The sequence below is a fragment of the Zootoca vivipara genome, chromosome 3 (genome assembly GCF_963506605.1).
Source record: "Zootoca vivipara chromosome 3, rZooViv1.1, whole genome shotgun sequence".
Lineage (NCBI taxonomy): Eukaryota > Metazoa > Chordata > Lepidosauria > Squamata > Lacertidae > Zootoca > Zootoca vivipara.
The window spans coordinates 104814050-104841207 of record NC_083278.1 but is presented as its reverse complement, the minus strand read 5'-3'; the positions used below and the strand labels follow the sequence as shown (position 1 = coordinate 104841207).

The following is a 27158-nucleotide window of genomic DNA, read 5'->3' as shown; positions in this document are numbered from 1 at the left end:
GACCATCAGGTCCAGTCGTGACCGACTCTGGGGTTGCGCGCTCATCTCGCATTATCGGCCGAGGGAGCCGGCGTATAGCTTCCAGGTCATGTGGCCAGCATGACAAAGCTGCTTCTGGCAAACCAGAGCAGCACATGGAAACGCCGTTTACCTTCCCGCTGTAGCGGTTCCTATTTATCTACTTGCATTTTGACGTGCTTTCGAACTGCTATGTTGGCAGGAGCTGGGACCAAGCAATGGAAGTTCACCCCGTCACAGGGATTCGAACCGCCGACCTTCTGATCAGCAAGCCCTAGGCTCAGTGGTTTAACCACAGCGCCACCTGGGTCCCTACTAGCACCTCAAATAGCATTTATACAGGCTCATAAAAAATAGCATTTATACAAATGTTTTCAGGATTTAAATTTGAAGGTGAGGAAGGATGCACTCACTAGCCTTACATCCTGTCATACAGGCAAAGTGAATGTCTGCATCGAGGAGCTTGCTTTATTTGTGTATGCTCTCTGCGTTATTCACAACCTTGATTCTGCAGGATTCCAAATCATACAAGGACCCTTACACATGGATGGCAAGCTACAGAAGTTCAGCACTAACTTGTGGGTGTGTGCAGAGACAGGCTGTTGAGAATATGATGGAGTGGCTTTGCTAATTCATTTATTAAATGTATATGCTATCCTTCCATCTAAAGTCCAGGGCAGCAATGAGCACATTCCTGCTTCCATACATCCAACCAACCCCTCACACAGTAGAGGACACATGAATTTAAGCTTGTAAACAGGGCTACAGTATCTTTTTATTTTCAAATGCTTATGCTCATTAAGGTTTTGTGCTAAGGTTGTACACCACTCTAACAGAATAGGCTTTTCCAAAAGAATCCTATCAAAATAAAATTAAATAGTACTTACATGACCTGAAAACAGCTTAGGGTTGGTAATAAAAGGTTCTCTAAAAACTTTTATTACAAGATTTAGTTCTCTTATATATTGTCGAACCTCTGCCATGAATGACTTTACAAGATCGTAGTAGTTTTGTTCTCCAGAAGTAGAGGGTTCTTCATCAGATAAAGTCAGCGTACTAATATCCTCTACATCCTGATGGAACATATCCATCAACACCTATTTAAATAAAGGGGGGGGAAGTAATAACTTTTGAGAAAAGATGTAATCGAAGTTAAAGCGAGCCCTGGGGAACAAAACTGTTACTAACCGAGCTGAAATCAAATATAGAAGAAGGTAAGCTGTGCTGTGTATGATCCCAGTCTCTAGGAGACTGGCACTCATACATCTAAGTTTAGGTTGCTTCACCTAAAGTCATTAAAAGTACCTAATGTCATGACCATAAAGGGAAGAGAAAAATCTAAATTCTATATTCCCCAGACTTCAGTCTTCTAAGATACACTTGCTACTGAGCTTAATTCAAGGTTTTTGCTATCGGTGTACAAAACCCTGAACAACTTGGGCCAAGGAACATTGAGATAATAAACGCATAAAGCCAGGAACTCCGGGAACCACCCCACCACAGAAGGTGGAGGGCTGCTTACCAGGATTTGCAGAAAATGTGCAAAGGCTCTGGCAGTGTCCCAAAGCCCTCCTGCTGCTTTCCTGAAGTTGGGTAAGCCCACAATTACAGCTGTGTGCAGGTGTGTGTGTGTGTGTGAGAGAGAATAAATGGGGAATGAGTTTCCTCCATTCTCTATATATTATGCCTCACTTATGCAATTGCTTAAGTAAAATAAAAGTAAAATGTGAGTTACCTGTACAGTGGTACCTTGGAAGTTGAATGGAATCTGTTCTGGAAGTCTGTTTGACTTCCAAAATGGTTTGGAAACCAAGGCGCGGCTTCTGATTGGCATCAGGAAGTTCCTGCAGGCAATCAGAAGCCACAGTAGTCGCTACTGATACTCGGGTTCCAAAGAAAGTTTGCAAACTGGAAAAATCACTTCCAAATTTGCGGCATTCAGGAACCAAAACGTTCGTCTTGCAAGTCGTTCGAGATCCAAGGTACGGCTGTATATCATTTCCCCCCTTCCACCCATGCAAGATCAAAGCCCCTTCTGTTTATGGACCCATGTTGTTTGTGGAAGGAATCTTCTGGATCTAAAACATTTAGTAATTACAAATATAAATTCTACCTACCTTATCAGCACACATTGCCACCTTGATGTCTTGTTTTGTAATTTCATCATGTCTAATATTCCGTACATAGTTCCCAACCAACTTTAAGATATCTGCAGAAATGTATTCTAATACTGCCACTATGTAAACAGATACTTGGTGGTCAACTTTATAACCCAGAACTTCCTGAAAGAGAGATAACTTATTCTAGTATGTTGGGTTACACAAATGCACCTAATAAATTCATGCTTTTAAACATCTACACCAATTTGCTCCTGTGTCATATAAGCAAGGTCATTTTTATACAGTTAACAACAATGTAGTTCCAACAATAATGTTTTTGCTGAAATGTTGAGTAACTGGTGACAGGAGCATCTTAATTGTTAACACCACACAAAGTAACTTAAATATATTTCTTGTTAGTCAAATTACACAACAATTATTATAGACTTGTATCCAGCCCTGTGTGCTGCAGTTGTAAAACGTGAAAATTTTTAATGCTGGGGATCATTAGGAAAGATAATGAACATAAAACATATCATAATACTGTTATAAAAATCTATGTTTGTATAACTTGGAATACTGTGTTGCCTCACCTCAAAAAGGCTGCCTCACATCAAAAATGATATTGTAGAGCTGGAAAAGGTTCAGAAAAGGCAACAAAAATGATCAAGGAGGTGGAGCAAATTTGCTGTGAGGAAAGATTACAACATTTGGGGCTTTTAGTTAAAAGATGAGTAAGAGGGGACAGAAACAATTTTTGATATCTTTTGCTTCTCAAAATGCTAGAAGTTGGGGATACCCAATCAAGTTGAATGTTTGAAGATTCAGGACAGACAAAAGTAAGTTTATATAAACTATGGAATTCACTCCAACAAGTAGTAGTGATCCCCATCAATCTGGACGGCTTTAAAATATGAGACCAATATTAACGCTTATGCCTCTGAATATCAGTTGCTGGGATCTGCAAGTAGTGAGAATGCGGTTGTGCTCAGGTTCTGCTTGCAGGCTTCCTACAGACACCTGGTTGGTCACTATAAGAACAAAGTGCTGGACTGGATGCCCACGGCTTGATCAAGCAGGTATGGCTTCCAAGTCAAGGGAAGTGTAAGATTGTGGCAGTCAAATTCTGACTAATTACACCAGCTAAGATTTATTGAATTCTAGTTTGATCTGTTACTAGCTAGGATCAGAGATCTAGGTACAGTGGTTTATAAAAATCTGTTCTCTTTATAGGAAGTACTGTAATTCAGCTTTGAAGAACAAATGGGTAAATTCTGTTAATTTTGCAACATCTTCTACACTAAATTTAGAATACTTACTTTTAACAATGGGTGAATTTTTTCTACTGGGAGAAATAATGGATTTCTTCGCTTCCTCTTTTCAATTGCAGACTGTGCATCAGCTATTGCCCACTTATCAATAGGATGGGGAAAGCTTTTTTGTACACGATCCTTTTAAAAAATAGGAATTGCAGCTAAATATATAATCAGCACATAACATTTTAATTTTTTTTACAATATCTTAAGTCACTGAAAGCTATCTAGTTTGGTTAAGAAAACATTATTAATTTGTGTAAGAACAGAGACATTATTAACAAATCTATATATTTGCTAATAATTTTCCAAACTTAACACCCCCAATAAAAGGTCAAAATCAGAATCCCCATTATTAATTTATATACTGCTTTCCCATAATATATTTGTACCCAAAACAGCTCACCAGGTATCAGAATAAGGTAATAATAAAAAACAGAAGAATCAAATAATTAATACAATATTGTGTTAATAATCCAATGATGAATGACTGAATTAATAATATATCATCAGCAAATAACAGTAGTGCATAAATAGAAATAGCTACAAACTCTTCTTGTACCTCTACATCCAGGAAGCTTCTTGGTTGAGCTTGGCATAACATGTTCAGCAACTGCAGTATTAACTCCTCAACATACTGCAAAGCATCTTCAGTAGATGATAGCTTAGGGTGGACTTGCATCTGAACCTACATTCAACATAAAATAAACAAATGTGCATATCATACTAAAGTTCTCAAGAGCATCTTACAAGACTCTGAACACAAAAAACAAGTATATACTTTGCTTTTAAAATATGAAACTGGGTGAGATCCAACTGTGCCAGTGGCAGCAACAAAAATTCTCCTGTCTCTCCCTTTATTGTATTTTATACAATTTGAATTCTATGCAAATCATATAGCATCTGGAACAGCACACTACAATTGCTACAAATCATTAAGTAGTTCACGTTGTCACTTAGCAATTTTCAAGTGGTTCATGAGTGTGGGTGGGGGGTGCGAAATTGGGACTCCACTGTGCTGCTGCATAGAGCCCGATGGCTCCTCTCCTGGTGCAAACCAGATAAACAAACCAGGAAACTATATTTGAATGAAGGATCATAGTCTGGAGAAGCCATGATCAGCAAGGTTGGCTAGTTACTGTACTTGTCTGGAAAAAATAAACCACAAACTCTGATTCAAACATAACAGGAAGCCCAAGCTTCTTGGTTGTTTACTCTACTTGCATCAGGGAGGAGTATTGTACACCAGCATGCTGCTTATTTACACAATAAATCAATATACTCCAGAAGTTTGACTTATCATTACATGCTAACAAGGCCATTGTCTAAAAGATACTTCGCTTCAATTATCAAGTTTCATTTTGAGTCTCATGGATGTCAAAACTGAAGGTCTGTGCAAACTGAAACAAGCCTAAGCTTTTTCTACATACTGAAGGAATTTTTTTATTTTGCTTTTTCTACATGTTAGCTAATATTTTACTTCGTGTGCATTCACTTTATGCGGAAGAGAGAGACAAGCGAGGAGTCACAGACTGGCCTGATTTAGACCAACCGGTAATGACAAACCAACTTACTGAATGAGCAGGTGCAAACTGAGCTTGTGCATTCCCACCCACCTCTAGACATGCAAAGGTGAAGAGATGAGATGCTTCTGTTTGCTGTTTGTAACCATCCACTCCTGTTTTCTCTTAATTGAGGGGAAAGCCCTAAACAGATTTGGCTCTGTATACCTGAAGGAGCGTCTCTATCCCCATCACGAAAGTCCAGCTCCGAAGGCCTTCTGATGATTCCCTCACTGTAAGAAGTTAAGTTACAGAGGGAACCAGGCAGAAGGCCTTCTCGGTAGTGGCACCCTCCCTCTGGAATGATATTCTTGTGAGGAAGCTGGTAAAATGTGGGTTGAATGAGGTTCAGTGGTACCTCGGGTTACAGACGCTTCAGGTTACAGACTCCGCTAACCCAGAAATAGTACCTCAGGTTAAGAACTTTGCTTCAGGATGAGAACAGAAATCGTGTGGCAACAGCGGGAGGCTCCATTAGTTAAAGTGGTACCTCAGGTTAAGAACAGTTTCAGGTTAAGAACGGACCTCCAGAACGAATTAAGTTCTTAACCCAAGGTACCACTGTAACTGTTCAGTGGATTTGTAGCTGGTTGACTGACTCAACCCAAAGAGTAATGGTTCCTTGTCATCCTGGAAAAAAGTGACAAGTGGTAGTGCTGCACAGTTCTGCCCTAGGCCTGTTGTTGTCCAATATCTTTATAAATGACTCAGATGAAGGAACTGAGGGGATGCTCATCAAATTTGCAGATGACACCTAGGCCCGGGTGATGTATTGATACATTGCCCAGGAATGGATTGGGAGCCAGAGCGCAATGGCGCCTTCACCTGGCAGTGTATCGCGGGTGGAACTTGCCTGCACCTGAATCCCTTGGTGAGCTGGGTGCTGCTGGTGGAGGAACTCCCTCTGCCGCCAGCGCCTGGTGGGAGGAACAAGCGACATCAGCTGGGGCTGATGTGGCTCATTCCTCCATATGCCAGGCTGAACATGGTCACTAGATGGCGCTCTTGAGTCACAAAAAAGACTGATTAGGTTTAATTTTGAATGCTGGCTAATTCCGTAAGTTAAGTTAGTGTTGAGTGAAGCAACACTGCATATTGTGTTAGGATCCAACAGTGTCATGGCCTGTAAGAGGGGCTACTTGCTATAAATAACACTGACAATAAGTGGTCCGCAAAACCAACTGACTGGACAGTTGGTATAAAACACTGCTTTGACTTTTGCTCTTAGGAGGAAGTGAAAAATCACTAGGTACTACAAACAATGGGCTGGATCCAAACTAAATTAACTAAAACCAGTAGGGCACATTAGTCATGACTTAACTAAGTGCAACTAACTTAGAATTATAGAGTTGGAAGAGACCACAAGGGCCATCCAGTCCAACCCCCTGCCAATTGGGATCCAAGTGAATGACTGGCTACCAATCCCAGCCAAAATGTCTAGACCCCTAAACGCCATCAACATGTTGCTCTTTTCCCAATTACTAATGGCAGAGTTTAAACCCATTATTACAAGGAAGACAGTGCATAAGGTGAAGAGGTATCTTTCTTCTCCACTGCAAAACAGAGGTTGCCTCTCTGAATGGCTAGAAACCTGAGGAAAAGAGCCTCTAATTCCAAACACTAAAGGAGACCTTTTTCCTAAGGGTGAAACCCACACAAGAGGAGGGGGAATCTCTGTACTGATTGCCAAGTGGAAGATAAAAGCACATTGTGTACTTTGTGATTTCAATACAAACTCCCCCCAAATGTCTGGAATTAAGGAAAAATAAGATACTGTACATTGTCACAACTACATACGAAAAGACACCGTTTGTTCCTGATGGTTTTAGGCTTGAAGAAACTACTTGGTCTTTAATGCAATCTCACTGCACTGAAGTAGACTCTTTTGCACTCATAATTGGTTATCCTTTATTACCCAATGTGTAATGTTCCCCAAACAAGAGAACTAGGAGGACAATGTCCATGATGCACTTTGTCACAGGTGCCATTATGACCACTAGAAATGGTGAAATTAGCTTTAGCTTAAGAAGCAAATATTTCCTAAATTGAAGCACAATATTTCCTTTCCAGGTACAGTCATACCTCGGTTTAAGTACACTTCGGTTTGAGTATTTTCAGTTTAAGTACTCCACGGACCTGTCTGGAACGGATTAATCCGCTTTCCATTACTTTCAATGGGAAAGTTTGTTTCAGGTTAAGCACGGACTTCCGGAACCAATTACACTCATACCTTGGGTTAAGTACGCTTCAGGTTGAGTACTTCATGGACCCGTCTGGAACAGATTAATCCACTTTCCATTACTTTCAATGGGAAAGTTCGCTTCAGGTTAAGTATGCTTCAGTTTAAGTACTCCACGGACCGTCTGGAACGGATTAATCCACTTTCCATTACTTTCAATGGGAAAGTTTGCTTCAGGTTAAGTACGCTTCAGGTTAAGTACAGACTTCTGGAACCAATTGTGTTTGTAAACCGAGGTACCACTGTAATAGAAATTCTATTATCTAAAAGCAGCGCTACACATTACAACTACTACAGAAAACACTGGTCTTACAAAAGTGCTGCCTACAGCAAATGTATAAAGTGTGGAAGTAATAATACATGTGCATACATATCTGATGACACCTGGCCCAATAAACCTTCCCAGGAGCACATATATTTATGTATTGTTGTAAATGTTAAGGTTATATATATATATATATATATATATATATATATATATATATATAAAATTGTTCATAAACATGTACATGAATGTACAGGCATATGTCTGAAACAGCACAGGAAGACAGGCCTGACTGACACCATTTTGACTCTCTCTGACCAGAATCACACACACATTTCCACATGACTATCAACTTGGGAGCCATAATCCTGCAAGCTGTAGGCTCTGCCAACTGGACATTTCCCCATAAATGGTGCCAGACTACTAGCCATCTCATTCACAATGGAAGACTCCTCCGAACAAAAGATAGTGATCAACTTTTAAGAAACTGTTAATTTCTCTTTGTGTTTAGGAATTCACACCTGGCAGGGGTGAGAGGACTAGGAGAGGTGTCAAAGGTGCTCAGATTTCTACCTTGAACCCTCCCTTTTTTGTGAGGTATTGATTATGTAGCTGTGATGTAGGAATGATGTATTTCGGGGGTGTTTCTTGGTGATGGGAAAACTGATAAAAGTGGAGGTTCTCTTTTGTTCTGGGTTCCTTCCTTGATCTCTTGTGTGAGGGGAAGGACCCTGTTGCAACAGCAAAAATAAAGGCTTTGCTTCTCAAAATTCTCTGGTTGGCCTCTGTTATATTCTCCGACCAATGGAGAACCCAATAAGGGCTCTTGTGTACCCCATAAGGGAATAAGAGCAGATTTTTGCTTATTGCAGTATTACATCCAATAATTTACTCATTGTTACAGAAAACATTCATTTGTAATACTGCTGTAATTCTCACATGGAGCTGAAATTGACCTGATGCTGTTTTAGAAACATAAATAGTACAAAGAAAAAGGCATGCATGAATGCACCCCATGGCAAAGAAGTATTAATTTCAGCAGAACAAAAGTTAATACAAAAATGGTATCCAACTGTTGGTAAGGAATTTGTATGTTTTGTGTGAATATATAAGTTTCAAGGAACTGTCTCTTAAAACTTCACTGCAAGCCAAAATCTCCTCTCACCCCCATTAAGATCTTATTTTAGTATATGTTTATAGATTTAGCCTTATACCTGGCAAGGCAAGCAACATTTAGTGCCTGCCAAATAAGAAATCAAAGTAGTGCACTACTAAGAGATCTACACTAAGATTATTCCAATAGGAATCCACTTACAGTTAAAATAGGCTCACACCAGTTTTAGGTTTCACTTCTTGCTCCCTTCCTGAGTTTTTTCCTTTATTTGGGCCCTTTGCCCAAACATGAAGACCTGATTTTTCTGATATATATATATATATATGCCTGCCACTTAGAATATCTATAACTCAGTGCCACTGAATTAGGCTGTAATCCTAAACATACTTACTGCCTAATAAGTATGTTTAGGATTAGGATGTTTGATCTCTGTGAGATTTTATGTTTGAGTAAATATGAGTGGGATCATACTGTTGTTGCTATTTCTAGTCAGAATGGCACCATTCTGTTAATAAAAGGAGACAACTGTTTGGATATGTTTGTGATGGCAATATGGTAGACAGTTAAAAGCAATCATGCCAGAAGAGCAGGTAGTAGCCTAAATACATATATGAAACAGATACAGATGTGAATACAGATATCAGCATAGGCTGCTTTCTGAAAGTATTGGCCTCTCCAACAAGTTTATTTTGGATTTCTAAATGTAGAGGGGGCCATTTTTAATTCTCAATTTCAAGCCAGAACCAAGGTTACTCTATAAAACAATTTCAACAGCAAAGTTAAATGCAACACTACATGTTAGTTATCAAGACCACTGCATTACAGATAAAATTAGAATTACTCATTTGCTAAGCATACAGTCAAACTAATAAAATGCAACAGGTGACATTTATACATGAAGTCTAAGCTGTGCTTGTGCAAGTCTTATAGCACCCCTCAACTTGGTGCCTTCCAGATGTTTTGGATACAGCTCCCATTGGCTCCTTGGAGATGATGGGGGTTGCAGTCCAAAACATTTAGAGTGTGCCAAGTTGGAGTAGGGTATTTTATCATCTTAAGCCACCTGAAACATGGCACTGTTTTCTTTTTTAAAATTTTGCAGATAGAACTATGCTGTCAAGCACTCCATATTTCAGCTTTTGACGGTATATATTTAACAGCTGTCATTCTATCTCTAAAATAGGGAAATTAAACCTTACTTATATTGGGTGGTATCCAACTATGTCATACTCAGAGTAGACCCATCAAAGTCAATGGATTTCAGAACTTAAATCCAATTATTTCAATGAATATACGTATTCTAAGTATGACTAACATTGGATATACTGTCCATTCTTTTTACAGGATAAAACACATTACTATGTACACAAATAATAGGACTAACAAAAAATGTTGGCCTGAACTTTAAGTCACATTTGTTCTAAATGCCACCACATATAAGAATATTGTAAAACTATTTCCTCCAGACAACTAATCAGTCCCACTGCATAACAAAGCTAGATGTCCACTGAAATCTGAAGTATGTATGTCCCAAGTAAAATGAAGTTAGCGAACATTTTAGACTAGAATACAACTTAACACGTAAAATGAAAAGTGAAAAACTTTATTTTATACTCCCTGGCTTACTGACCCAGGGTCAAGCACTAAAAAGGCATTGATATAACCCAATATAAATCACACTGAAATCACTGGTTCTTAAGTGATTAACCCAGATCCGTACTTCAATGAATAAAGTGTTATCTCTAAACTGATGTTAACACTAACTTTAGTTTAAAGGTAACAGAGTTTAAATAAAACCAAGGTTAAAAGAGAGTTTGCAAGTATTAGTTAAAGTTAATTATGGGTAGAATTAACCATGGTGCTGTTCTGAAAAGACAAGAAGGAGGGATTAATGTTCAATAAGGGAAGTTAGAAGAGCACAGGATTAGAAAATTTGAAAAGTTACATCTGGCTTTATACTTTAATATAGGTGGATTCAAAAAAATAAATGGGAGGTAGAAATCTTATATACTGTAACGTAAAGTGTGTTCAGTGGTGTATCTTGCATAGTGGGAAAGGAAACAACTTAATAGTTACAAATTATCAAGATGAAAACTAAAGGTAACAGGAACATAAAATATTAATCTTTATTCCTGGAGCTAAAATGGACATACCAGCTCTGCAAAATAGGTTATGTATTCAGAAATCACAATGATCATCATAGATTAGCCTTATGAGAATGAGCTGCACCAAGCCTCAGGCTTGCAGAATGGCCAGAATCCCTTCTACCCCTCCCCCCAACAGCAAGGTATCTAAAGTACAAAAGCAGTATACAGGTGCTACAATCTTCTCCCTATAGCTCTTAATCTTCACTGTTACAGAAAATAACAGATCCTCCCAGAAACTAAGATATATAAGTTAGGCGCCAAATGGCTCCTTAAACCAGGCCAGGGTCACAGTTGCAAAAACAGAATGTCTAGTTGTCTTTTAGGGGCCAGACAGCTCAAAAGTTGTATTTTTCAATGGAACGTTTTGGTTCCTTAAATTCATTCTGATAGCACAGATAAAATATAACAGATAGAATTCTACTGGATGTGTTGCTGGTGTGTGAAAACAGTCAAGATCCAAGGATCCCCACGCATGTACCTCCAGATGAATTTTGAACGCTGCTACCACCTCTCATCTGGGAGCTTTCGTTTACTGACCCGTAATCTCACTTGCTTTTCCCTCAGGGTCCTTCCATCATCTATCTGTCACTTTCATGTGGGTGGGGTCCTTAGCCCTCAATGGTGTCTCAAAGGGAAGACACCAAAGGGGTAATTCTCTGAGGTGACTCCTACTAGCATTGGCCCATCACTAGAAAGTCCTCTGCCTGGAGTATACCTGGCTCTCTCCCCCCATTCTGAATCACATCTTCAGGATACACAGAGTCCAGCTTGCCTGCTTCAATGCAGCATCCACTGCAGCTAATTAATACTATCTCATGCACCAAATTACCAGCAAATATGTAAAGGCATGTAAAGAATTGTACTGCAAGAATCTCTAGTCACTTTACTTAGGGCTGCCATATGTCCAGGACATTACTGGGATTTCAAAGGCGGAAGTGACGTCTGGGGGGAATTTCCGGAAGGTGGCGTTTTGTCCTAGATCTTTGGCATGTAAACTGAGAAATTACTTTTTTTGGCGTTTGGTAAAAAAAAATCTCAACAACATTGGGGTTTGTCTAAGTAAGCTCAACAACTTACTTTTTGAAATACAGCAACCCTACTTTACACTCTGAACCAAGTTTCCTAAGGCCACTTTTCCCCACCAAGTTCCTGTGGTCTCTAGTGTGGTTGTTCTTTTAAGACAACAAATTCACGAGTGTCTATTTTCCACGATAGCTGTTAGACACATCCTCATTTTTAAACTCTGGCTAATATTTGTTTGACAACAGCTTCAGAATAACTTCAATATGCCCCTGCTTTAAAAATAAATGAGGCTAATCAATCTTTTGAGAAAATCAGGAAAGCAACTTTTCAAGTTACACAAACACACTTATGCATAATGAGACTAGCTTATTCTTATTCCGGCTTCAAAATACTGGTGCATGATGTGTATAAAGCACAGCCCATGTATTTTAGGGCTGGTAGACCAATCATTAGAATACTGCCCTAGGATAAAGAAAGCAACCTTCTCAAAGTTGTGAGTAATAATTGTTCAGTGCACCTAGATATTATGTATAGGTTAAAATATTACCAACCTCACAAGATAAAATGAACCATGTTCAGGTAAAAAAGTAAACCTAGCTTGTGTTTTAAAAAGTGGTTATCTGCACGAGCACCCAGGGAACAAATTAAACAACAAATTGCAACACAAATCTAGCAAAAACAAATACCACCTTTATCCTATTAAATTCTATGCACTAGCCATCACTCAATAATGTTTAAAAACTAATCAAGCTCAATACAGATTCTGATGGAGCAGGACTTTTATCACTTAACTCTCTAACTGTCAAGAAACACACATTGGTATTGGGGGATAATTGACCCCTTGTAAAAAACTTACCAGGCCGCTCAACACAAACGCTTACTAGATACCTACTAGCGGATTTTAGCCCAGAGTGCACTAAGAATGTAGCTAAATTCTGCTACTACGTGTCAAGACTAAGACACGCCGTGACATCAATCAACAACAATGATAAAGCCGCCTATTAATTCTCAGCGGACAATAGTTAAAGGGAACTATCCCTCATTAAATTTTAACCCAATTTTAACTCAAAATAGGATTATGAAACAGTATTATTCAAAGATGATACTCAAGAACTATCTATTTTATGTATTATTGGTTTTCCTTTTCTTTTTTTGCTGGTCTATGACCGTAATAAAGATATTATTATTATTATGCACTAGCCATCACTCAATAATGTTTAAAAACTAATCAAGCTCAATACAGATTCTGATGGAGCAGGACTTTTATCACTTAACTCTAACTGTCAAGAAACACACATTGGTAGCAACTATACTGGAATATAATACAACAGCAAATGACATAATTTTCTTCAGTGAGGCAGGTATATCTGAAGGATTCATAACATTCCAGTCTAAGTTAAAGACCAACTCAAAAACCTGTCATTCCACATTAATATATTTGTCTAATATTCAGTATCATCTGAACTATTTAAAAATTTGCCCATCTTCCATTTGGGAGCAAAGTGATAGTCACACCTACAGCTCTCCTAAAGAATATCACTGTTATATAGCAGGTCCCCCTATTTAACATACCATATTCTGCATTCCTCTTGTATTTAACTTTAAGTTAACATTTTGTTGCTTAAAGTCATATGCACATGTATCTGGTACTTAAAGGTCAGATCATTTAGTAGCTTTCCTATAGGACCATGCTGGGAAGTGGAAAACCCAAGTGTTATACCGGCAGCCGTTTATTGATTGTATTTATATTTATATCTCACCTTCCTTCCAACACAAAGTGGCATATATGGCTATCCGGCTCTCCTCCCTCTCCAATTTATCTTCACAACAACCCTGTGAGGTAGGTTAGGCTGAGAGACAGCGACAGGACCAAGGTCACCCTGTGAGCTTCATATATTACCTTGCATTTTATTCCGCAAACTGCCCTGAGATCTTATGATGAAGGGCGGTATATAAATCTAATGAAGGATAATGATATGAAGAATGGCCAAGTGGGAATCTGAACCTGGTCCTAGTTCAGCACACTATCCACACCCCCACGCTGGCTCTGTATCTATGTATACAGACACCCATGAGCACAGCAGACAGGTTCGCAGGATGTCAACACAGGCACATGAAAACGTTGACTATCCAAAAACCGATTACAGTATGTGAAAGCCGGAGTACTGGGGCACTGCCAGTTATCACACATGCCTGTTGGCATTCCCTTGCGCTATGTCCAAATTCGGGACACACACACATACACATACACACGTATTTGTCCTCATCTGGGGCTGTCACCAATGACACGTGGATGTCAACATGCAGCAAACCTTGGGCATCTGCTATGGTACACGAATTTACCTCCTATAAAACGCGCAGCCTTTCCTCCCCTTCTGGATTCCCCCCCCCCAGCGCCCCTTCCTCACCTTCTTCAGGGCTGGCACGAGCAGCCCCCGCCACTTGGGCGCGTTCTCCTCGCTGAAGAACTCGTACTGCAGCGGCGGCGCCTGCATCCTGCCCGCGCTGTCCCGCGCCCTGTGAGGGGAAGCGGCGGCAGTCAGTGCTGGGGCCGAGCCGCTCGGCGTTGCTCCGGGGTCCGGAGCGGCGGCCGCGGGCGACACCCGGAACCGGAGGAGGGCAGAGACAGCAGCGGGAGCCGCCGGGGGCGGCGGCGATGGCGGCGGCGGAGGGACCCAGCGCCGGGGGGCGGCGGCGACATCCCTTGCCCGCTCGCTCGCCGCCCGGCCCGGCCTTCCCTCACTCAGGGCCGGGGCTGGCCTGGGACAAGGCACCGCCGGGCATCCTTTCCCTTGCCCTGACAGGACGCGGCGAGCGGGGCAGAGGGCGGCCGAAAGGGCGACGACGGGAAGCCCTGCCCGGCAACGGCAGGAAAGTGACGGTTGCTGAGGGGAGGGAGGGAGGGGCAGGGTCCCGAGCGCGGGTTTGAATTCTCGGGCGGCGCGAGCAGGGTGGGGGTGGGGTGGGGGATGTTCTTCCCTTGCCCTGACGGTTACAACCGCCGGCGCGTGCGCAGTCGGCGCAAAGACCGACGGGGCGTGCGCAGATCGGGTCGCCTCCAAGCTCTCCTCCCCTTTTCTCTGCTTCCCGCAACCTTTTTCTCTGGAAGTCGATCCGGCTCGGTTCTGCCTTTCCCCCCGCCCCTTCCTCTTCAGGGCGGAAGTGAGAGTCGGAACACCTCGCGCGACGCAGCGCAACAAGTCTTTCTCAATCCGCTTGGGGAGGAGGTGTTTTCAATTGTGGGGGAAAGAGAGAGAGAAAGAGACGAATCGTTTCCACAGCGCCCCCTACGGAGAGGAGGACAGATGAGCTGCGCTCGCCTGCGAGAAGCCCACGGTTCCTTAGATAGGAAGCTTTATAAACAAAACAGAATCGAGCAGTTCTATCCTGTTTCCACTTGCTGTTTTTATTTAACCCACTCCACATATTTAAACCAAGGGTTTGTACATTGACCACTAATAACGAATCATATGTTGTAGATATTATTGCAAATTTATTATGCTATTTTTGCGATGTACAAATGACATTAGAAGGCTAGGTCGTTTTATTTATACAATTTATTATTCCTATGATCCTTGTTTATAAAATCCAGTAAAAATTTTCTTTAAAAAACCCACAGAGCCGAGCCAGAACTGGACTCGCTACTGAGAGAGCGAACTTTGCAGAATCTGTGGGAGATGGAGAAAGCTGGTGTGTGTGTGTGTGTTTCTTCTCCTCCCCCCAATGTCGCTGAGAGGATGTTATATTGTTGTTTGGGGTATTGTTATTTCAGTATATTAGTTGCTTAACACATGTGGCCTTCTAGCAACTTGGAAAATTTTAAAAATGTAACATTGGGTGAGGAAATGCATTACGATATTATTATTTATGAAATTTATATTCCACCCCTCATCTGAGGATGATAGGGCGGTTTTGTGTGTGTGTGTGTGTGTGTGTAAAAGAGCAATAAATCATAACAGAATTACAAACAAAACAGTAACACCCACACACCCAGTTTAAAAGGCCATGGATTTAATAAGCCAAAGGCTTGCCCATTGCCTAAAGATAAGCAATTGGCTCCGACACAATGCTCCCTTGGAGAGCGTTCCACAAATGAGGACCCCTGAACTCTAGAGTATACCAGTACCAACAATGAACAATCCATATAGCAACATAAAAAGAAGCCAATGAAACAAGCAAAAACTTCAGCAACAAAAGCATGCCTTCTATAGACAGCATAATCATCATAATGCATAATGTAATGCAGTTTCAGCATTTGATCGTCTATCAAATGCTGAAACTGCATTACATCTCAGTAGAAGGTGGTTTGGGGTGTTGTCACAAACTCCTAATACTTACAATGTATTAATATAAAATGTTACTTTCTAAATATCAATAGTATTTTAATACAGTCCTGTACCTTTAGTGCCACACTGCTGCACAGTGTTTGGTGAGGGCAAAGAAAGGGGACAGGCAGGTGACACATTTTTCATTTGTGTGAACTTGTCGTGTCGAGAACCTTTACCCACCAAGGAGAAACCTTTTGCCTTTCACCCAATTTGCTTTGTCTCCTCTTTGATCAGTTGAGGAAGGCATCTAGCAAAATGGCACAAATTACATTTAGGCTTTAGCTTGGAGATTTCACAGCGTTTTGCAGATGTATTTCACATCTCCTATCACAATCTCTGTGGCCTTGTCAAGAGCAGCCTCATGGTGGTGCCCTTGTCTGACTGTATGTTCTTGTCATAAGTACAGAGAGGGACAGGAAGCCTGTGGGGAAATGCTGCGTGTCTGTCCGATTACGTTTTGTGCTCCGAAAACTATTTCCTCCACCTCTGTTGATGTCAGGGTGCAGCTGTCAAAGTCTGAGGCCTTGTGCTGCCACTGTGCTGCAGGAATGTTTAGCAGTAGCTGCTTGGATAGGTTATGCAGCACTTATACCTGGTTATAGCTTATCCATCTACGCCGAGAAGTATTTGGCAACTTTTACATTGAACGCAAACATTACTCTCACTCTGGGCGGCAGCACACACAGCCAGTAGCAGTCAGTGAGGCTGTGATGTCCTCTTGCCTTCTAAATGCCCTGGGGCAAGGCAGTGGGGGAGGGGCACTGTGTCACAGCCAATCTAACCATCCTGACAATATTGTGCATGCAGGACCCTTGCCCTCGTGGTGACCCTGAGGGACCCCCCATTTGGTGTCACCCCAGTGCACTGCAGTGGCCCTATCTAGTTTGTAGGCTGGGGTGCAAGCCAGTCTCATCTTTCCACTCTCCTCCTCTGGGATCTGCTCAGACTCAGGAAGTGTTTACTGTGTGTGTGTGTGTGTGTGTGTGTGTGTGTGTTTCTCCTAAGGAGAAGCAATTTCAAGGAGAAAGGCATTGGAAAAGGGATTGGCTTTCCCTTTCCGATTTACAGAAATATGACAGTGTGTGTGTGGCGCTGTCATTTCTGGTTTGGGGCCTTTGAAGTCTTGGGTGCGAGTTCTGTTTATTCCAGTGGACCCTGCACAGAATATCCAATCCTTAGCTTTGAGTTTAGCATATGCTGCCTGCAATACAATGGTACCTCGGGTTAAGAACTTAATTCATTCTGGAGGTCCGTTCTTAACCTGAAACTGTTCTTAACCTGAGGTACCACTTTAGCTAATGGGGCCTCCTGCTGCTGCCACCGCGTGATTTTTGTTCTCATCCTGAAGCAAAGTTCTTAACCCGAGGTACTATTTCTGGGTTAACGGAGTCTGTAACCTGAAGTGTCTGTGAGCTGAAGCGTCTATAACCCGAGGTACCACTGTACCAGCAATTGGTTGCATAGCGGTTGTTTATGCTTCATTTTGATTGTGAAGCAACTTTAATTAGCACCGTGAAATAGGTGCACTTCTGGATATAAGTCACAATTACTTGTGCATCTTACGCAAACTGCTTTATGTTCAGTTTGGAAAGAGAAATCAAAGCTTTCTGAAAATCTGACTGGAACCACCTCCGAGTTAATGGTGGACATTTGCTCAAATTAATTATTATTGCAAGATTGGTTATCATGAACTGGTATTAATACTATACCCACATAGGCTGGAGGAAATGTGTTTGTGTGTGCAGTTTTCACCAATTCCTCCTCCCCTGGAAGCCCTTTGAAAAGCTGCTTCAGAAGGTTGCGGGATCCTCCCCTGTGGGAATCTCCACCGAATTCTGGCCTCTTCTACAAAAAGGAGAACTTCTGTTCACAAAAGGGACATTCTGGATTCAACCCACAGGGGATAACGGAGGTTCTCGGAAATAATAATAATAATATTTTTTGTGTTTTTATATTTTAAACCACCCTGTGATCTTCAGATGAAGGGTGGTATTGAAATCAAATAAATAAATAAAATTAAAAACCAGTTTTGTTCGAATCAAAGGAAGGTATTCAAAGAAGGGAGTAAATTCAAGATTTACTAAGAAGCTATTGGTTAAGTATAACTTAAATCTTTCCCAAATGTGTTTATTAATGTGTTCTTAACATTTATTTTATATATAGTATAATGTAAAAGTCAAAGTAAAGTCATCTTAATTTTTATTCTTTCTACATTTTTTATTGGAATCAAAACTGATTTCAGTTAAGAAAACTTTTCCCCAATCAGAAAATTAGTGCAGATGATAATCCACTTGTACAACAAACATGTTAAAAAAAGTTTATTTTACATTATATACATTATGAAATATTCAAAAGCATTAAGAACATCAATACAGACCATAAATCACTTTTAATGTAGTTTTGTTCTTAGTCTATATCACAGTACTGTATAAAGAACTTATACCAAAAAAGAAAAGAAAAGAAGCGCCAGTATGTGCATTTTTCTCAAACTTGGCATTCACATACTGCACTGGGGGGAAAAAATCTAAAATAGGTTTCCTCAAAACTAAAATTCCTGTGATGTGTAATAAAAACCATTTAAATCATTTGCGTGAGGTAGTAACTAAATCATTTGGCCGGGTGTTAAGACATTTTAAAAAAGTGAAAATAAGGCCATTAAAAAAAATAAAAGCAAAAAAAAAGCCCCAAACAGGCCAAATTAAGACAATTATTCCATTCAACAACTCTCTTTTCTATTTAGAACAGCTATTCTGTATGTGCAACCTCTTATGGCAGCAGATTTCAAGCTTCCTGCATTGAGAGAAATCAGCTTGTCTGCTGATGAAGCTCTGCATGTTTGCAAAGGATTCTTGGGCACTGTGTTGCACACTCAGTGAACACACGGCTGCTAGCTAGGCACACTGACTGGGCCTTAGTGCTGCCCATCTTACACACTGCAACTGCTCATGGCAAGGGGGAAATCACTAGGGGTAAGCATGCTGTCCTTCAGGAATGCTTTCCGCTATTACCGATCATCTCAGGTAGAAGCCCCCTGCGAAGCATCCAAGGAATTATGGGGTTCCCTGGAACAGAGCTTGAAATCTACAAGATCCCACCATGTAAGGAAATTAGGAACCGGTATGGGATCCTATGGTACAAAGTTATCCTATAAGAACCGCAGAACAGCTTTGCAGCTCCAAATGGGTACATTGGCAATTCAGTGTGGATGTTAACTTGTTCTGTCCTTCCAAGTCAGTTATCAACATCTTAATAAGGAAAATGCACACTTTCATCTTAATGCAAGTGCTAAGGAATATTTTGCAAGTACGGAACAGGATACTTTTGCAGGTGGCTATTTGGATCCACCCCAAAGTATTTCAACCACTTCCATGATGTAGAATGCTGTGATTTGTTTTTTGTTTTTTTGCATGATATGAGCAGCACTGGTTAACAAAGACTTATTATAATAATGCTAATTTTACCATTGCAGACATTTAGAGTTACGGCAAGGTACCACTATTCAGGATTTATTCCCATTCCAAAATATGTACTCCCCCGCCCCCAAGCACAGAAAATAATTAAAGAATTTTCCTTAAATATAAAAATACAGGTGTTCAACTGGCTGGTTTCACAAAGAAAACTACCCCAAACTCCTAAAATTATAACGCCCAAATCATATTCACAGTGTCACAGCTTACGTTTGTGACTAAATACATCACATATTAATACTTTGTGCAACCAAAAACACCAGTGTACTTGCATATAATTAAAAACAAGATCGTAATAGGATTGCAGCCTTGGTTACAATGTCTAAAAAGGTAAGGTTTATTTGTATTAGTAAATTACATAATAAAATACAATAGTGTTATTAAATGTGCTGTGTTTATCGCTAGCATCCAATTCTTGAAGAGTCCTTAAAATAGTACCCCAAATGCAATTTTATGTCCTCAGCAACCTTTTTACATTTATACAGATAAGACATTTGACCACTATCTACATTAACTCAAGAGAGGCTTTCAGCAATACGTTTCACCGGGGGGGGGGGGGAATTCTGCATATGTACAAAGATTACATAATGGTGAATCAAGCACTTTTGTGGTATTAACGTGCTAACCGGGTCCGTATCATTCAGGCAAGAGTTCTTGCTCTCACTCACTCTCTCATACATCACAATAAATTACAAAGTAACCGAAGTGGGGGTACTGCAGCTTTTGTGCAATTTCAGCCATCCAAAAGTGTTGAAGCAGTAGTGTTTCTCTGTTCATGATTCAATCTCCATGCATATTGCTTCTCAGTAACTATTTTCATGGCCTGCTAAGATGTATAGATTGCTGTTGGCTGTCGGGTTGTCTGTTGGCCTGCTTTCCAGTACCACAACTCTGAAGGGTGGGGAGGGTGGGTGGAGTAGAATAAGCAAAAAGAAAAAAAGAGTAATACGTTAATCCACTACTTACAAATTGAATCCGGGGGTTGACAGCTATGATTGGGGCTAGGCTTCTGGCCGGAGGGAGGTGAGCAGAGCACATTGTCAAGATACCCTCTGATGGAGGGCTTCTCCTCAGCACCTGCTCCACCACCTCCAATCCACAACAAGGAATGAGAGAGCACATGCAGCCACTGCTGATTACTCAATGGGCCACACAAGGGTGTAAATGGCAATGGCAGCAAAGCTCTGCGGTCACAGCCGCTCCCTACCCTCTTCCCCTGGATGGTGGTAGGAATTGGTTACCTCTGGTCCAATCTTCATAGCCCAGAGGGAAGGGGCAAGAAAGTGAGTAGCTGGTGGCTCTTACTACTTTTCTGGGGCAGTGCCCATAGCTGTCAAGTTTTCCTTTTTCCCGTTAGGAATCCTATTTGGCATAAGGGAATTTCCCTTAAAAAAAGGGAGAACTTGACAGCTATGGCAGTGCCCCCTCAACAGTTGTCCTAATAGGCTAACCCCTGGGGCTGGCCCTGAGCTGCATGGTCAATGTATTTATTTATGAATATATACAAAGGTAAATGTAAAGGACCCCTGGATGGTTAAATCCAGTCAAAGGCGACTATGGAGTTGCAGTGCTCATCAAGCTTTCAGGCCAAGGCATTTGTCCACAGACAGCTTTACAGGTCATGTGGCCAGCATGACTAAACCACTTGGAACACCGTGACGGAAACCAGAGCCCACGGAAATGCCGTTTACCTTCTTCACGCTGTAATGGTACCTATTTATCTACCTGCACTGGTGTGCTTTCAAACTGCTAGGTTGGCAGGAGCCGGGACAGAGCAATGGGAGCTCACTCCGTCACAGGCTTTTGAACCGCTGACCTTCCGATCGGCAAGCCCAAGAGGCTCAGTGGTTTAGACCACAGCGCCACCCACATCCTATGAATACACACACACACTGCTGTATCATAAAATATATATCGCAGCAGTTAACAATATGAAAACATAAAACCAAAGAATAAAATCACAGAAAGTTAAACAAGAAATTTAAAACAAAACCAGGCCCTACTCCCTCCCCACTTGAACAGTTTCCACTTGTTTCAATATCATACCTGTCAGAGCCAAGGAGTCTGAATATTCTTGTATTGTCGGAAATTTCCTGTGTAATCTGTTTGAAAAGCCAAACAAATACTTAGTGGAGTTTTAAGTGTCTGATATAATCAATGCTTAAGACAAAACTGAGAGGATAGCATGTTAACATCTTTGCTCCCTGCCCTGCCCCCAGCACCTCCTGCATCTGCCACCAGGGCTGGGCCTGCGAGAGACATAGAAGCAGCCACCAACCAGGGAGGACGTCCTGGCCTGTGTGGGACCAACAGCTGATACAACAGTCAGGAGATTTGGCAGCCAGGGCCGCCCCTAAGGCAAGGCTGGGTGGTGCAATGTGCCAGGGCGGCGCGGTGCCCGCCAGACAGCCGCACTGGGAAACGGGGCAGGGGGGCGCTGGAGGGATCTTCGCACCACGTCTCCAGGGCTCCAGATATGCTTAAGACGGCCCTGTTGGCAGCAGAATGGCATTTTCTGGCACATTCAAGAACAAGGGGAGAAGACTGATATACACCTTTGCCCTGCTGCAGCTATGATGGTTTCACTGTCTTATTTTATTGAGTTTTGAATATATTTGCAATCCTTCCTTTTGACAGCTTTACATAAAGTTACCGTACTCTAACTAGAAACTAGTGTTTGAAGACACTGACAAATTTAAAAATCAGAGTCGGCTAAGGAGTGCCCCTCTTTAGTAGAACTACTAAAGGAAAAGTGCTATGTAGAAATCTACATGCTCTAAGTGTTTTACACAGCTTGAAACAATTCTTACAATATGCCCTCTATTATACCTCTCTATTATCATCCCTATACATTTCAGATGGCAGAGGGCATAAAAGGGAGAGTGGCTTGCCTTAGGCAAGGAGTTTACAGATAAACTGAACAAGGTACCAGGAATTTCCAGCTACTCTTCTGATTCCTGTGCCATACATTAGCCATTTCTTTCAGGGCAACCCAAGTACTTACAGACAAACCATTGTATTTTATGAAATGATGTGAAAAAATGAAATATTAATTATGGAAACAAACAGCAATCTTGCCTTTGTTTTTCAAGGCGATTTAAAGGAAGAGAACTTTTTTTTAATTCCACCCTGCAATATTTACCTCGTTTGATCGAAAACTCCTGCCTTGCATTCCATGTTTCCAGAAAGCCAGAACACTATCTTGTAGGCAAACTGGATGAAAAAGACCATTTGAATTAGCTTTTTTACAGACTGCAGCCAAGTGCACATGCTTATTTACACCTGAACTGCATCAAATCTATGCATATCTGAATAGGTGCAGTCCAAAAAGAGTTCAACATGCCTAAGCCCAACTAAAAATGAAGGCCTGGTTCAGACAACTCCCCAAGTTCATATGTATCAGGACAATGTTGTTTTTAGCTAAAAGCAAAAAGGTTTCACACTCCTTTTGCATGTGGGCCTGAATCTCTCCATGGCTCAGGAACTGAGGTCCAACTCCGAGGGCCTTCTGGCGGTTCCCTCACTCCGAAAAGTGAGGTTACAGGGCACCAGGGAGAGGGCCTTAGTAGTGGTGCCAGCCCTGTGGAATGCCCACCCATCAGATGTCAATGAAATAAACAACCATCTGACTTTTAGAAGACATCTGAAGGCAGCCCTGTTTAGGGAAGTTTCTAATGTTTGATGTTTTATTCTGGTTTTAATCTGTAGGGAGCCGGGAAGCCCAGCCGGATGGGTGGGGTATAAAATTATTATTATTATTATTATTATTATTATTATTATTATTATTATTATAGTTTTGGTCACCCAAGCCAACAACAAGGAACCTCGGCGCATGGAGTTAATTAGGATTGGCACAGGTTCCATCTATTAGTCAGCATCAACATCCCTAGGACATCACCATGGGGAAGTCAGGACTGCTGAGCCCTGTCTAAAGGCCCGCCTACCTGTCAAAGCAGTACACTAGGAATGATGGAACCAAGGATCTGGCCCACCAGCTGGATCCAGCTTCCACCTCTCATCTAAATCATGGCTTAGAAAGGTTAGATCATGATCTGAACTGGGCCACTGTGTTTAAGAACGTGCCTGCATGTACATTTCACTGATCTCAATAGGACTTGGGTGTCCTCTCACAAGGTGACAAAATAGATTCCTCTTAAAATGAACTGGGGTTGGGGGGGAGAGACCCACAACAACCAGGGGAGTGGGGGAATTAAGGGACCACAACACAGTAAAAACCTCACATTTAACACCCCAATAGCTACGGTATTTAATGTTAACACAGAAATTAAGGCATTCAACAAATGTGTGTGTGTGTGTGTATTCCTAACTCCAAGAGTTAGTAAGTGAAATTGCCTAAGGATGGTATCAGAACCCATAGCAATTAACAATGGGAATCAATGCAAATTCCAGATATAATTTCCTGTACATGATACTACTGTAAAACATTTACCCATATATTCCGGTGTGTAAGACGACTGAGCGTATAAGACAACCCCCAACTTTTCCAGTTAAAATATAGAGTTTGGGATATACTCGCCGTATAAGAAATACAACCCGGCGTATAAGATGACCCCCGACGTTTGAGAAGATTTTCCTGCATTAAAATGTAGTCTTATACGCAGGAATATACAGTACTTGTTTCTAGAGATATTTAAATGTTGGAATTCTGAAAAACATTGGGATTTTATCCAACAGCTACTTTTGCAAATAGTGCTGTAGTCACATATTTACCTTTGCCCTTGATCTTCCATTGTTTTAAAATAATAGTTTTAACAACTTTTTAAAATGGTAATTTATTATTTGTCCCAACCGTTCAGAAATACATAAAATGAATAGTCTGTGGCACTCTGCCTCCTCCAAACCTAATGATGATGAGGAGGAGGGGGAGGGGGAAGTTTTCATCACATTGTGAAATACTCAAGGAACTACTTAGCTGATAAAGTTTTAAGACTAAACTTTACATACCTATTGTTTCGATCTGGAAATCGAATGTGAGTTCCGAGGACAGTTTCCGACTAGATTTTAATCTGCCTTGCAAATTTACAATTTTTATACAGCCTGAAAAACAGACACCATAATTCAGCAGCTTTCCTTACATCATGAATGTTACTAGAATATGTACGTCTAGGTCAAAGACATAACTTACAATCCAAACAGACTAAAATGGTGTCTCTCTCCAATTGTGTTACATGCGCAACGTTTGTCTGTGTAGTATCTGCCAAAATACCAAAACAAGATTAGTTGACATTCAAGGCAAACACGCTCCAGTTCAATTGTTCTATTTGTATAAAAAAAGCCACCGTACAGGGCATTTTTATTTTATTTTTGGAATCCATGATCCTGGTTGGTTTGGTACTATGTGAATAAGCCTTTAAGGCTGCCCACAAGTCTTATCTAGACAACAAAAGGTGGTGCTGGGGCAGGGACTCGTTTGGGGGAATGAATGAAATTTATTTATTTATACCCTGCCTGACGAAACTCAAGATGGCTTACACATAAAAGAAGAAAAAACAATAATTAAAAAGCAACCATTGATGGAATTAGAACTATATAAAATCTCTTTAAAACAAAATAGTTAAGTAATTTCTCCCCCAGTAACTCAAGTCAGAATCACCCCTCTATAGCAGTGATGGCTAACCTTTTGCATCATGGCCTCACAGAAAATCTCTGTAGCAATTGGTAATGGTTCTACTAACGGCAATGGTTCTGTTAGACAGCTAACTATTTGAAAAGGTGATCGAAAGATACACAAACCTGTTTCTGTAAACCATGAAGAGGTAGAATTTGGGTTGACTGTTTCAAACTTCACCACCTGGTTGAAGTCTTTCCCTTTACTCACACCGACACAAACTAGAGGGAATTCCTGCTCAGGTACTACCAGCATCTCAAACAATCTCAGTGGACAAGGTACAGGAAAGTCTATGTGCTACATTAAGAAGCAAACTGGTTAGCCACAAAATAGATATGGAGGTATTTGTATAATACCCTTAAAGTACTTGGTGGTCTTCAACTACACACAAGCGTAACAAACAAGTGGATGCCCTCCCTTCCCCCCACCCCTACCCCCCAATATGCTCCCAAGGACCGGGGAAAACCCCATAACAGATTGGGTGGGGGGATATGAAGGGAGATGGGAGGGATGTTCTGTTGCACAGGGGGAAATTACTGTGCTGGTGGAATGTCACGCTTAGCACTACTATTATTTCAACATCGTAACAGGATAAAATAATGTGCTTATCAATTATATAGTGACTTCCAAGCCTCTTTTAAGAAAGGTGAAACAGGTATTACTAAAACAAGGTTTATGTAGATTTTGTCATTCTTACTAAAAGTGTTTATTGTAGTTATCTGAATCACTGCGCCAATATTCTTTGACTAAGGTCAAAGCCTTTTTTGATCTTAGTCAAAGGATACTGAGAAGCCTTTAAACATTACAATAGCTACAAGCCACTTGATCTTATACCAGGAAATGCATTAAGTTCCCCCTCCCAACGTAATGTGCAAGAGTCCCTCCACCTCTTTAAATCAGTGTGCCAGATCTTCAAATTATCTCAAGGGTGGTTAGTTGCAGGGTCTTTTCTGCTGCAGCCCTGGGGTCTGGCATGAGTTACCCAAAAAGATGCTTCAAAGAATCTCCTGGTTGCTTTTTAGAAAGACAGCTGCTTTAATGTCATCATTGTGTTTTGTTTCTAAGGTGGTGTTTATGGTCTTAATTGGCTCCCCTGGTTTTTGTGTTGTTTTTGAGAGAGTTGGAACATAAGTGGACAAATCAACAACAACAACAACAACAACAAGGAATCCTTTTCACTCTTCAGGCTGGAAGCTAATAGAATACAACAAAATATTTTCTGCTGTGAGAGTAATATTTTACAGCAGGATAACTTTTCAAATGCAACCTACCTTGATCAACATGAATTTCTGCATTGGCTCAACCCACTCTAATAGAATGATACTAGATTGCAGGGCCCCACAAAGATATTTGTGTCCTGAGTAAGGATTCCTCACTAAGAAAGAAAAACGATTTTTTAAAAAAACCTTAACAGTAAAGCAAAGTGTAGATGAGTCCTATGTAACCCTAGAGATGTGATCTGCAAAAGACCAATGCTGCTCTGATGGATTTCTTTCTTGGTACACCAGCTGGGGAGAATCTCAAGCCTTAGTAAGCCTGACAGTGAGAAACAGATAGCCATGGAACTAATCACAAATATTTCCCCATTTCTGGCACATATAATCCTACTACTGAAAAAGCTCCTGGCTAAGATGAGGCATCTGGTAGGGCTTGACTGCCTGAGACTCATTTTCTCTCTTCATGTGAGGGATTTCAAGCTTCAAACTATGAGAACCACTGGCTCAAGTCCAGAGTAAGCTCTTGAAAGTTGAAAGTGCTCACATGGGATGGTCCTGCTAGCAAATACAGAAGATAGTTTTTCACTAAATGCAAGAATTATACAATAGTCACAACCTGTCACATGAACAACCTCTGTTGAACTGTAGTAAAGAGCTGTTTTTTCCACCCTTCCCTTTGTGACCTGTGGTTGCCACCTGCACACATTAACACTTGAGGAATACAGAGGAAACTGCAG

General features: G+C 41.0%; 2 protein-coding genes across 11 annotated transcripts in view; both read right to left on the bottom strand.

Moving 5' to 3' along the window:
• SOS1 (SOS Ras/Rac guanine nucleotide exchange factor 1) overlaps positions 1 to 14902 on the bottom strand; it is a 42882-nt gene extending 27980 nt beyond the window's left edge. Inside the window, exons 1-5 of the mRNA XM_035111024.2 lie at positions 14189 to 14902; positions 3993 to 4118; positions 3437 to 3568; positions 2136 to 2300; positions 906 to 1115 (exon numbers count right to left, since the gene is read on the bottom strand). Of these exons, the coding sequence (XP_034966915.1) occupies positions 906 to 1115; positions 2136 to 2300; positions 3437 to 3568; positions 3993 to 4118; positions 14189 to 14275 (720 nt within the window). The 5' untranslated portion in view covers positions 14276 to 14902. The remainder of the gene's footprint in view (positions 1 to 905; positions 1116 to 2135; positions 2301 to 3436; positions 3569 to 3992; positions 4119 to 14188) is intronic.
• A 3509-nt stretch (positions 14903 to 18411) lies between these two features.
• MAP4K3 (mitogen-activated protein kinase kinase kinase kinase 3) overlaps positions 18412 to 27158 on the bottom strand; it is a 68727-nt gene continuing 59980 nt past the window's right edge. For all 10 annotated transcript variants that reach the window (XM_035111013.2, XM_035111019.2, XM_035111017.2 and 7 more), the window contains 7 exons: positions 26476 to 26579; positions 25330 to 25501; positions 24722 to 24790; positions 24541 to 24633; positions 22718 to 22788; positions 21622 to 21677; positions 18412 to 20466 (listed from right to left, as the gene is read on the bottom strand). In XM_035111013.2, coding sequence (XP_034966904.1) covers positions 20379 to 20466; positions 21622 to 21677; positions 22718 to 22788; positions 24541 to 24633; positions 24722 to 24790; positions 25330 to 25501; positions 26476 to 26579 — 653 coding nt within the window. In that variant the 3' untranslated portion in view covers positions 18412 to 20378. The remainder of the gene's footprint in view (positions 20467 to 21621; positions 21678 to 22717; positions 22789 to 24540; positions 24634 to 24721; positions 24791 to 25329; positions 25502 to 26475; positions 26580 to 27158) is intronic.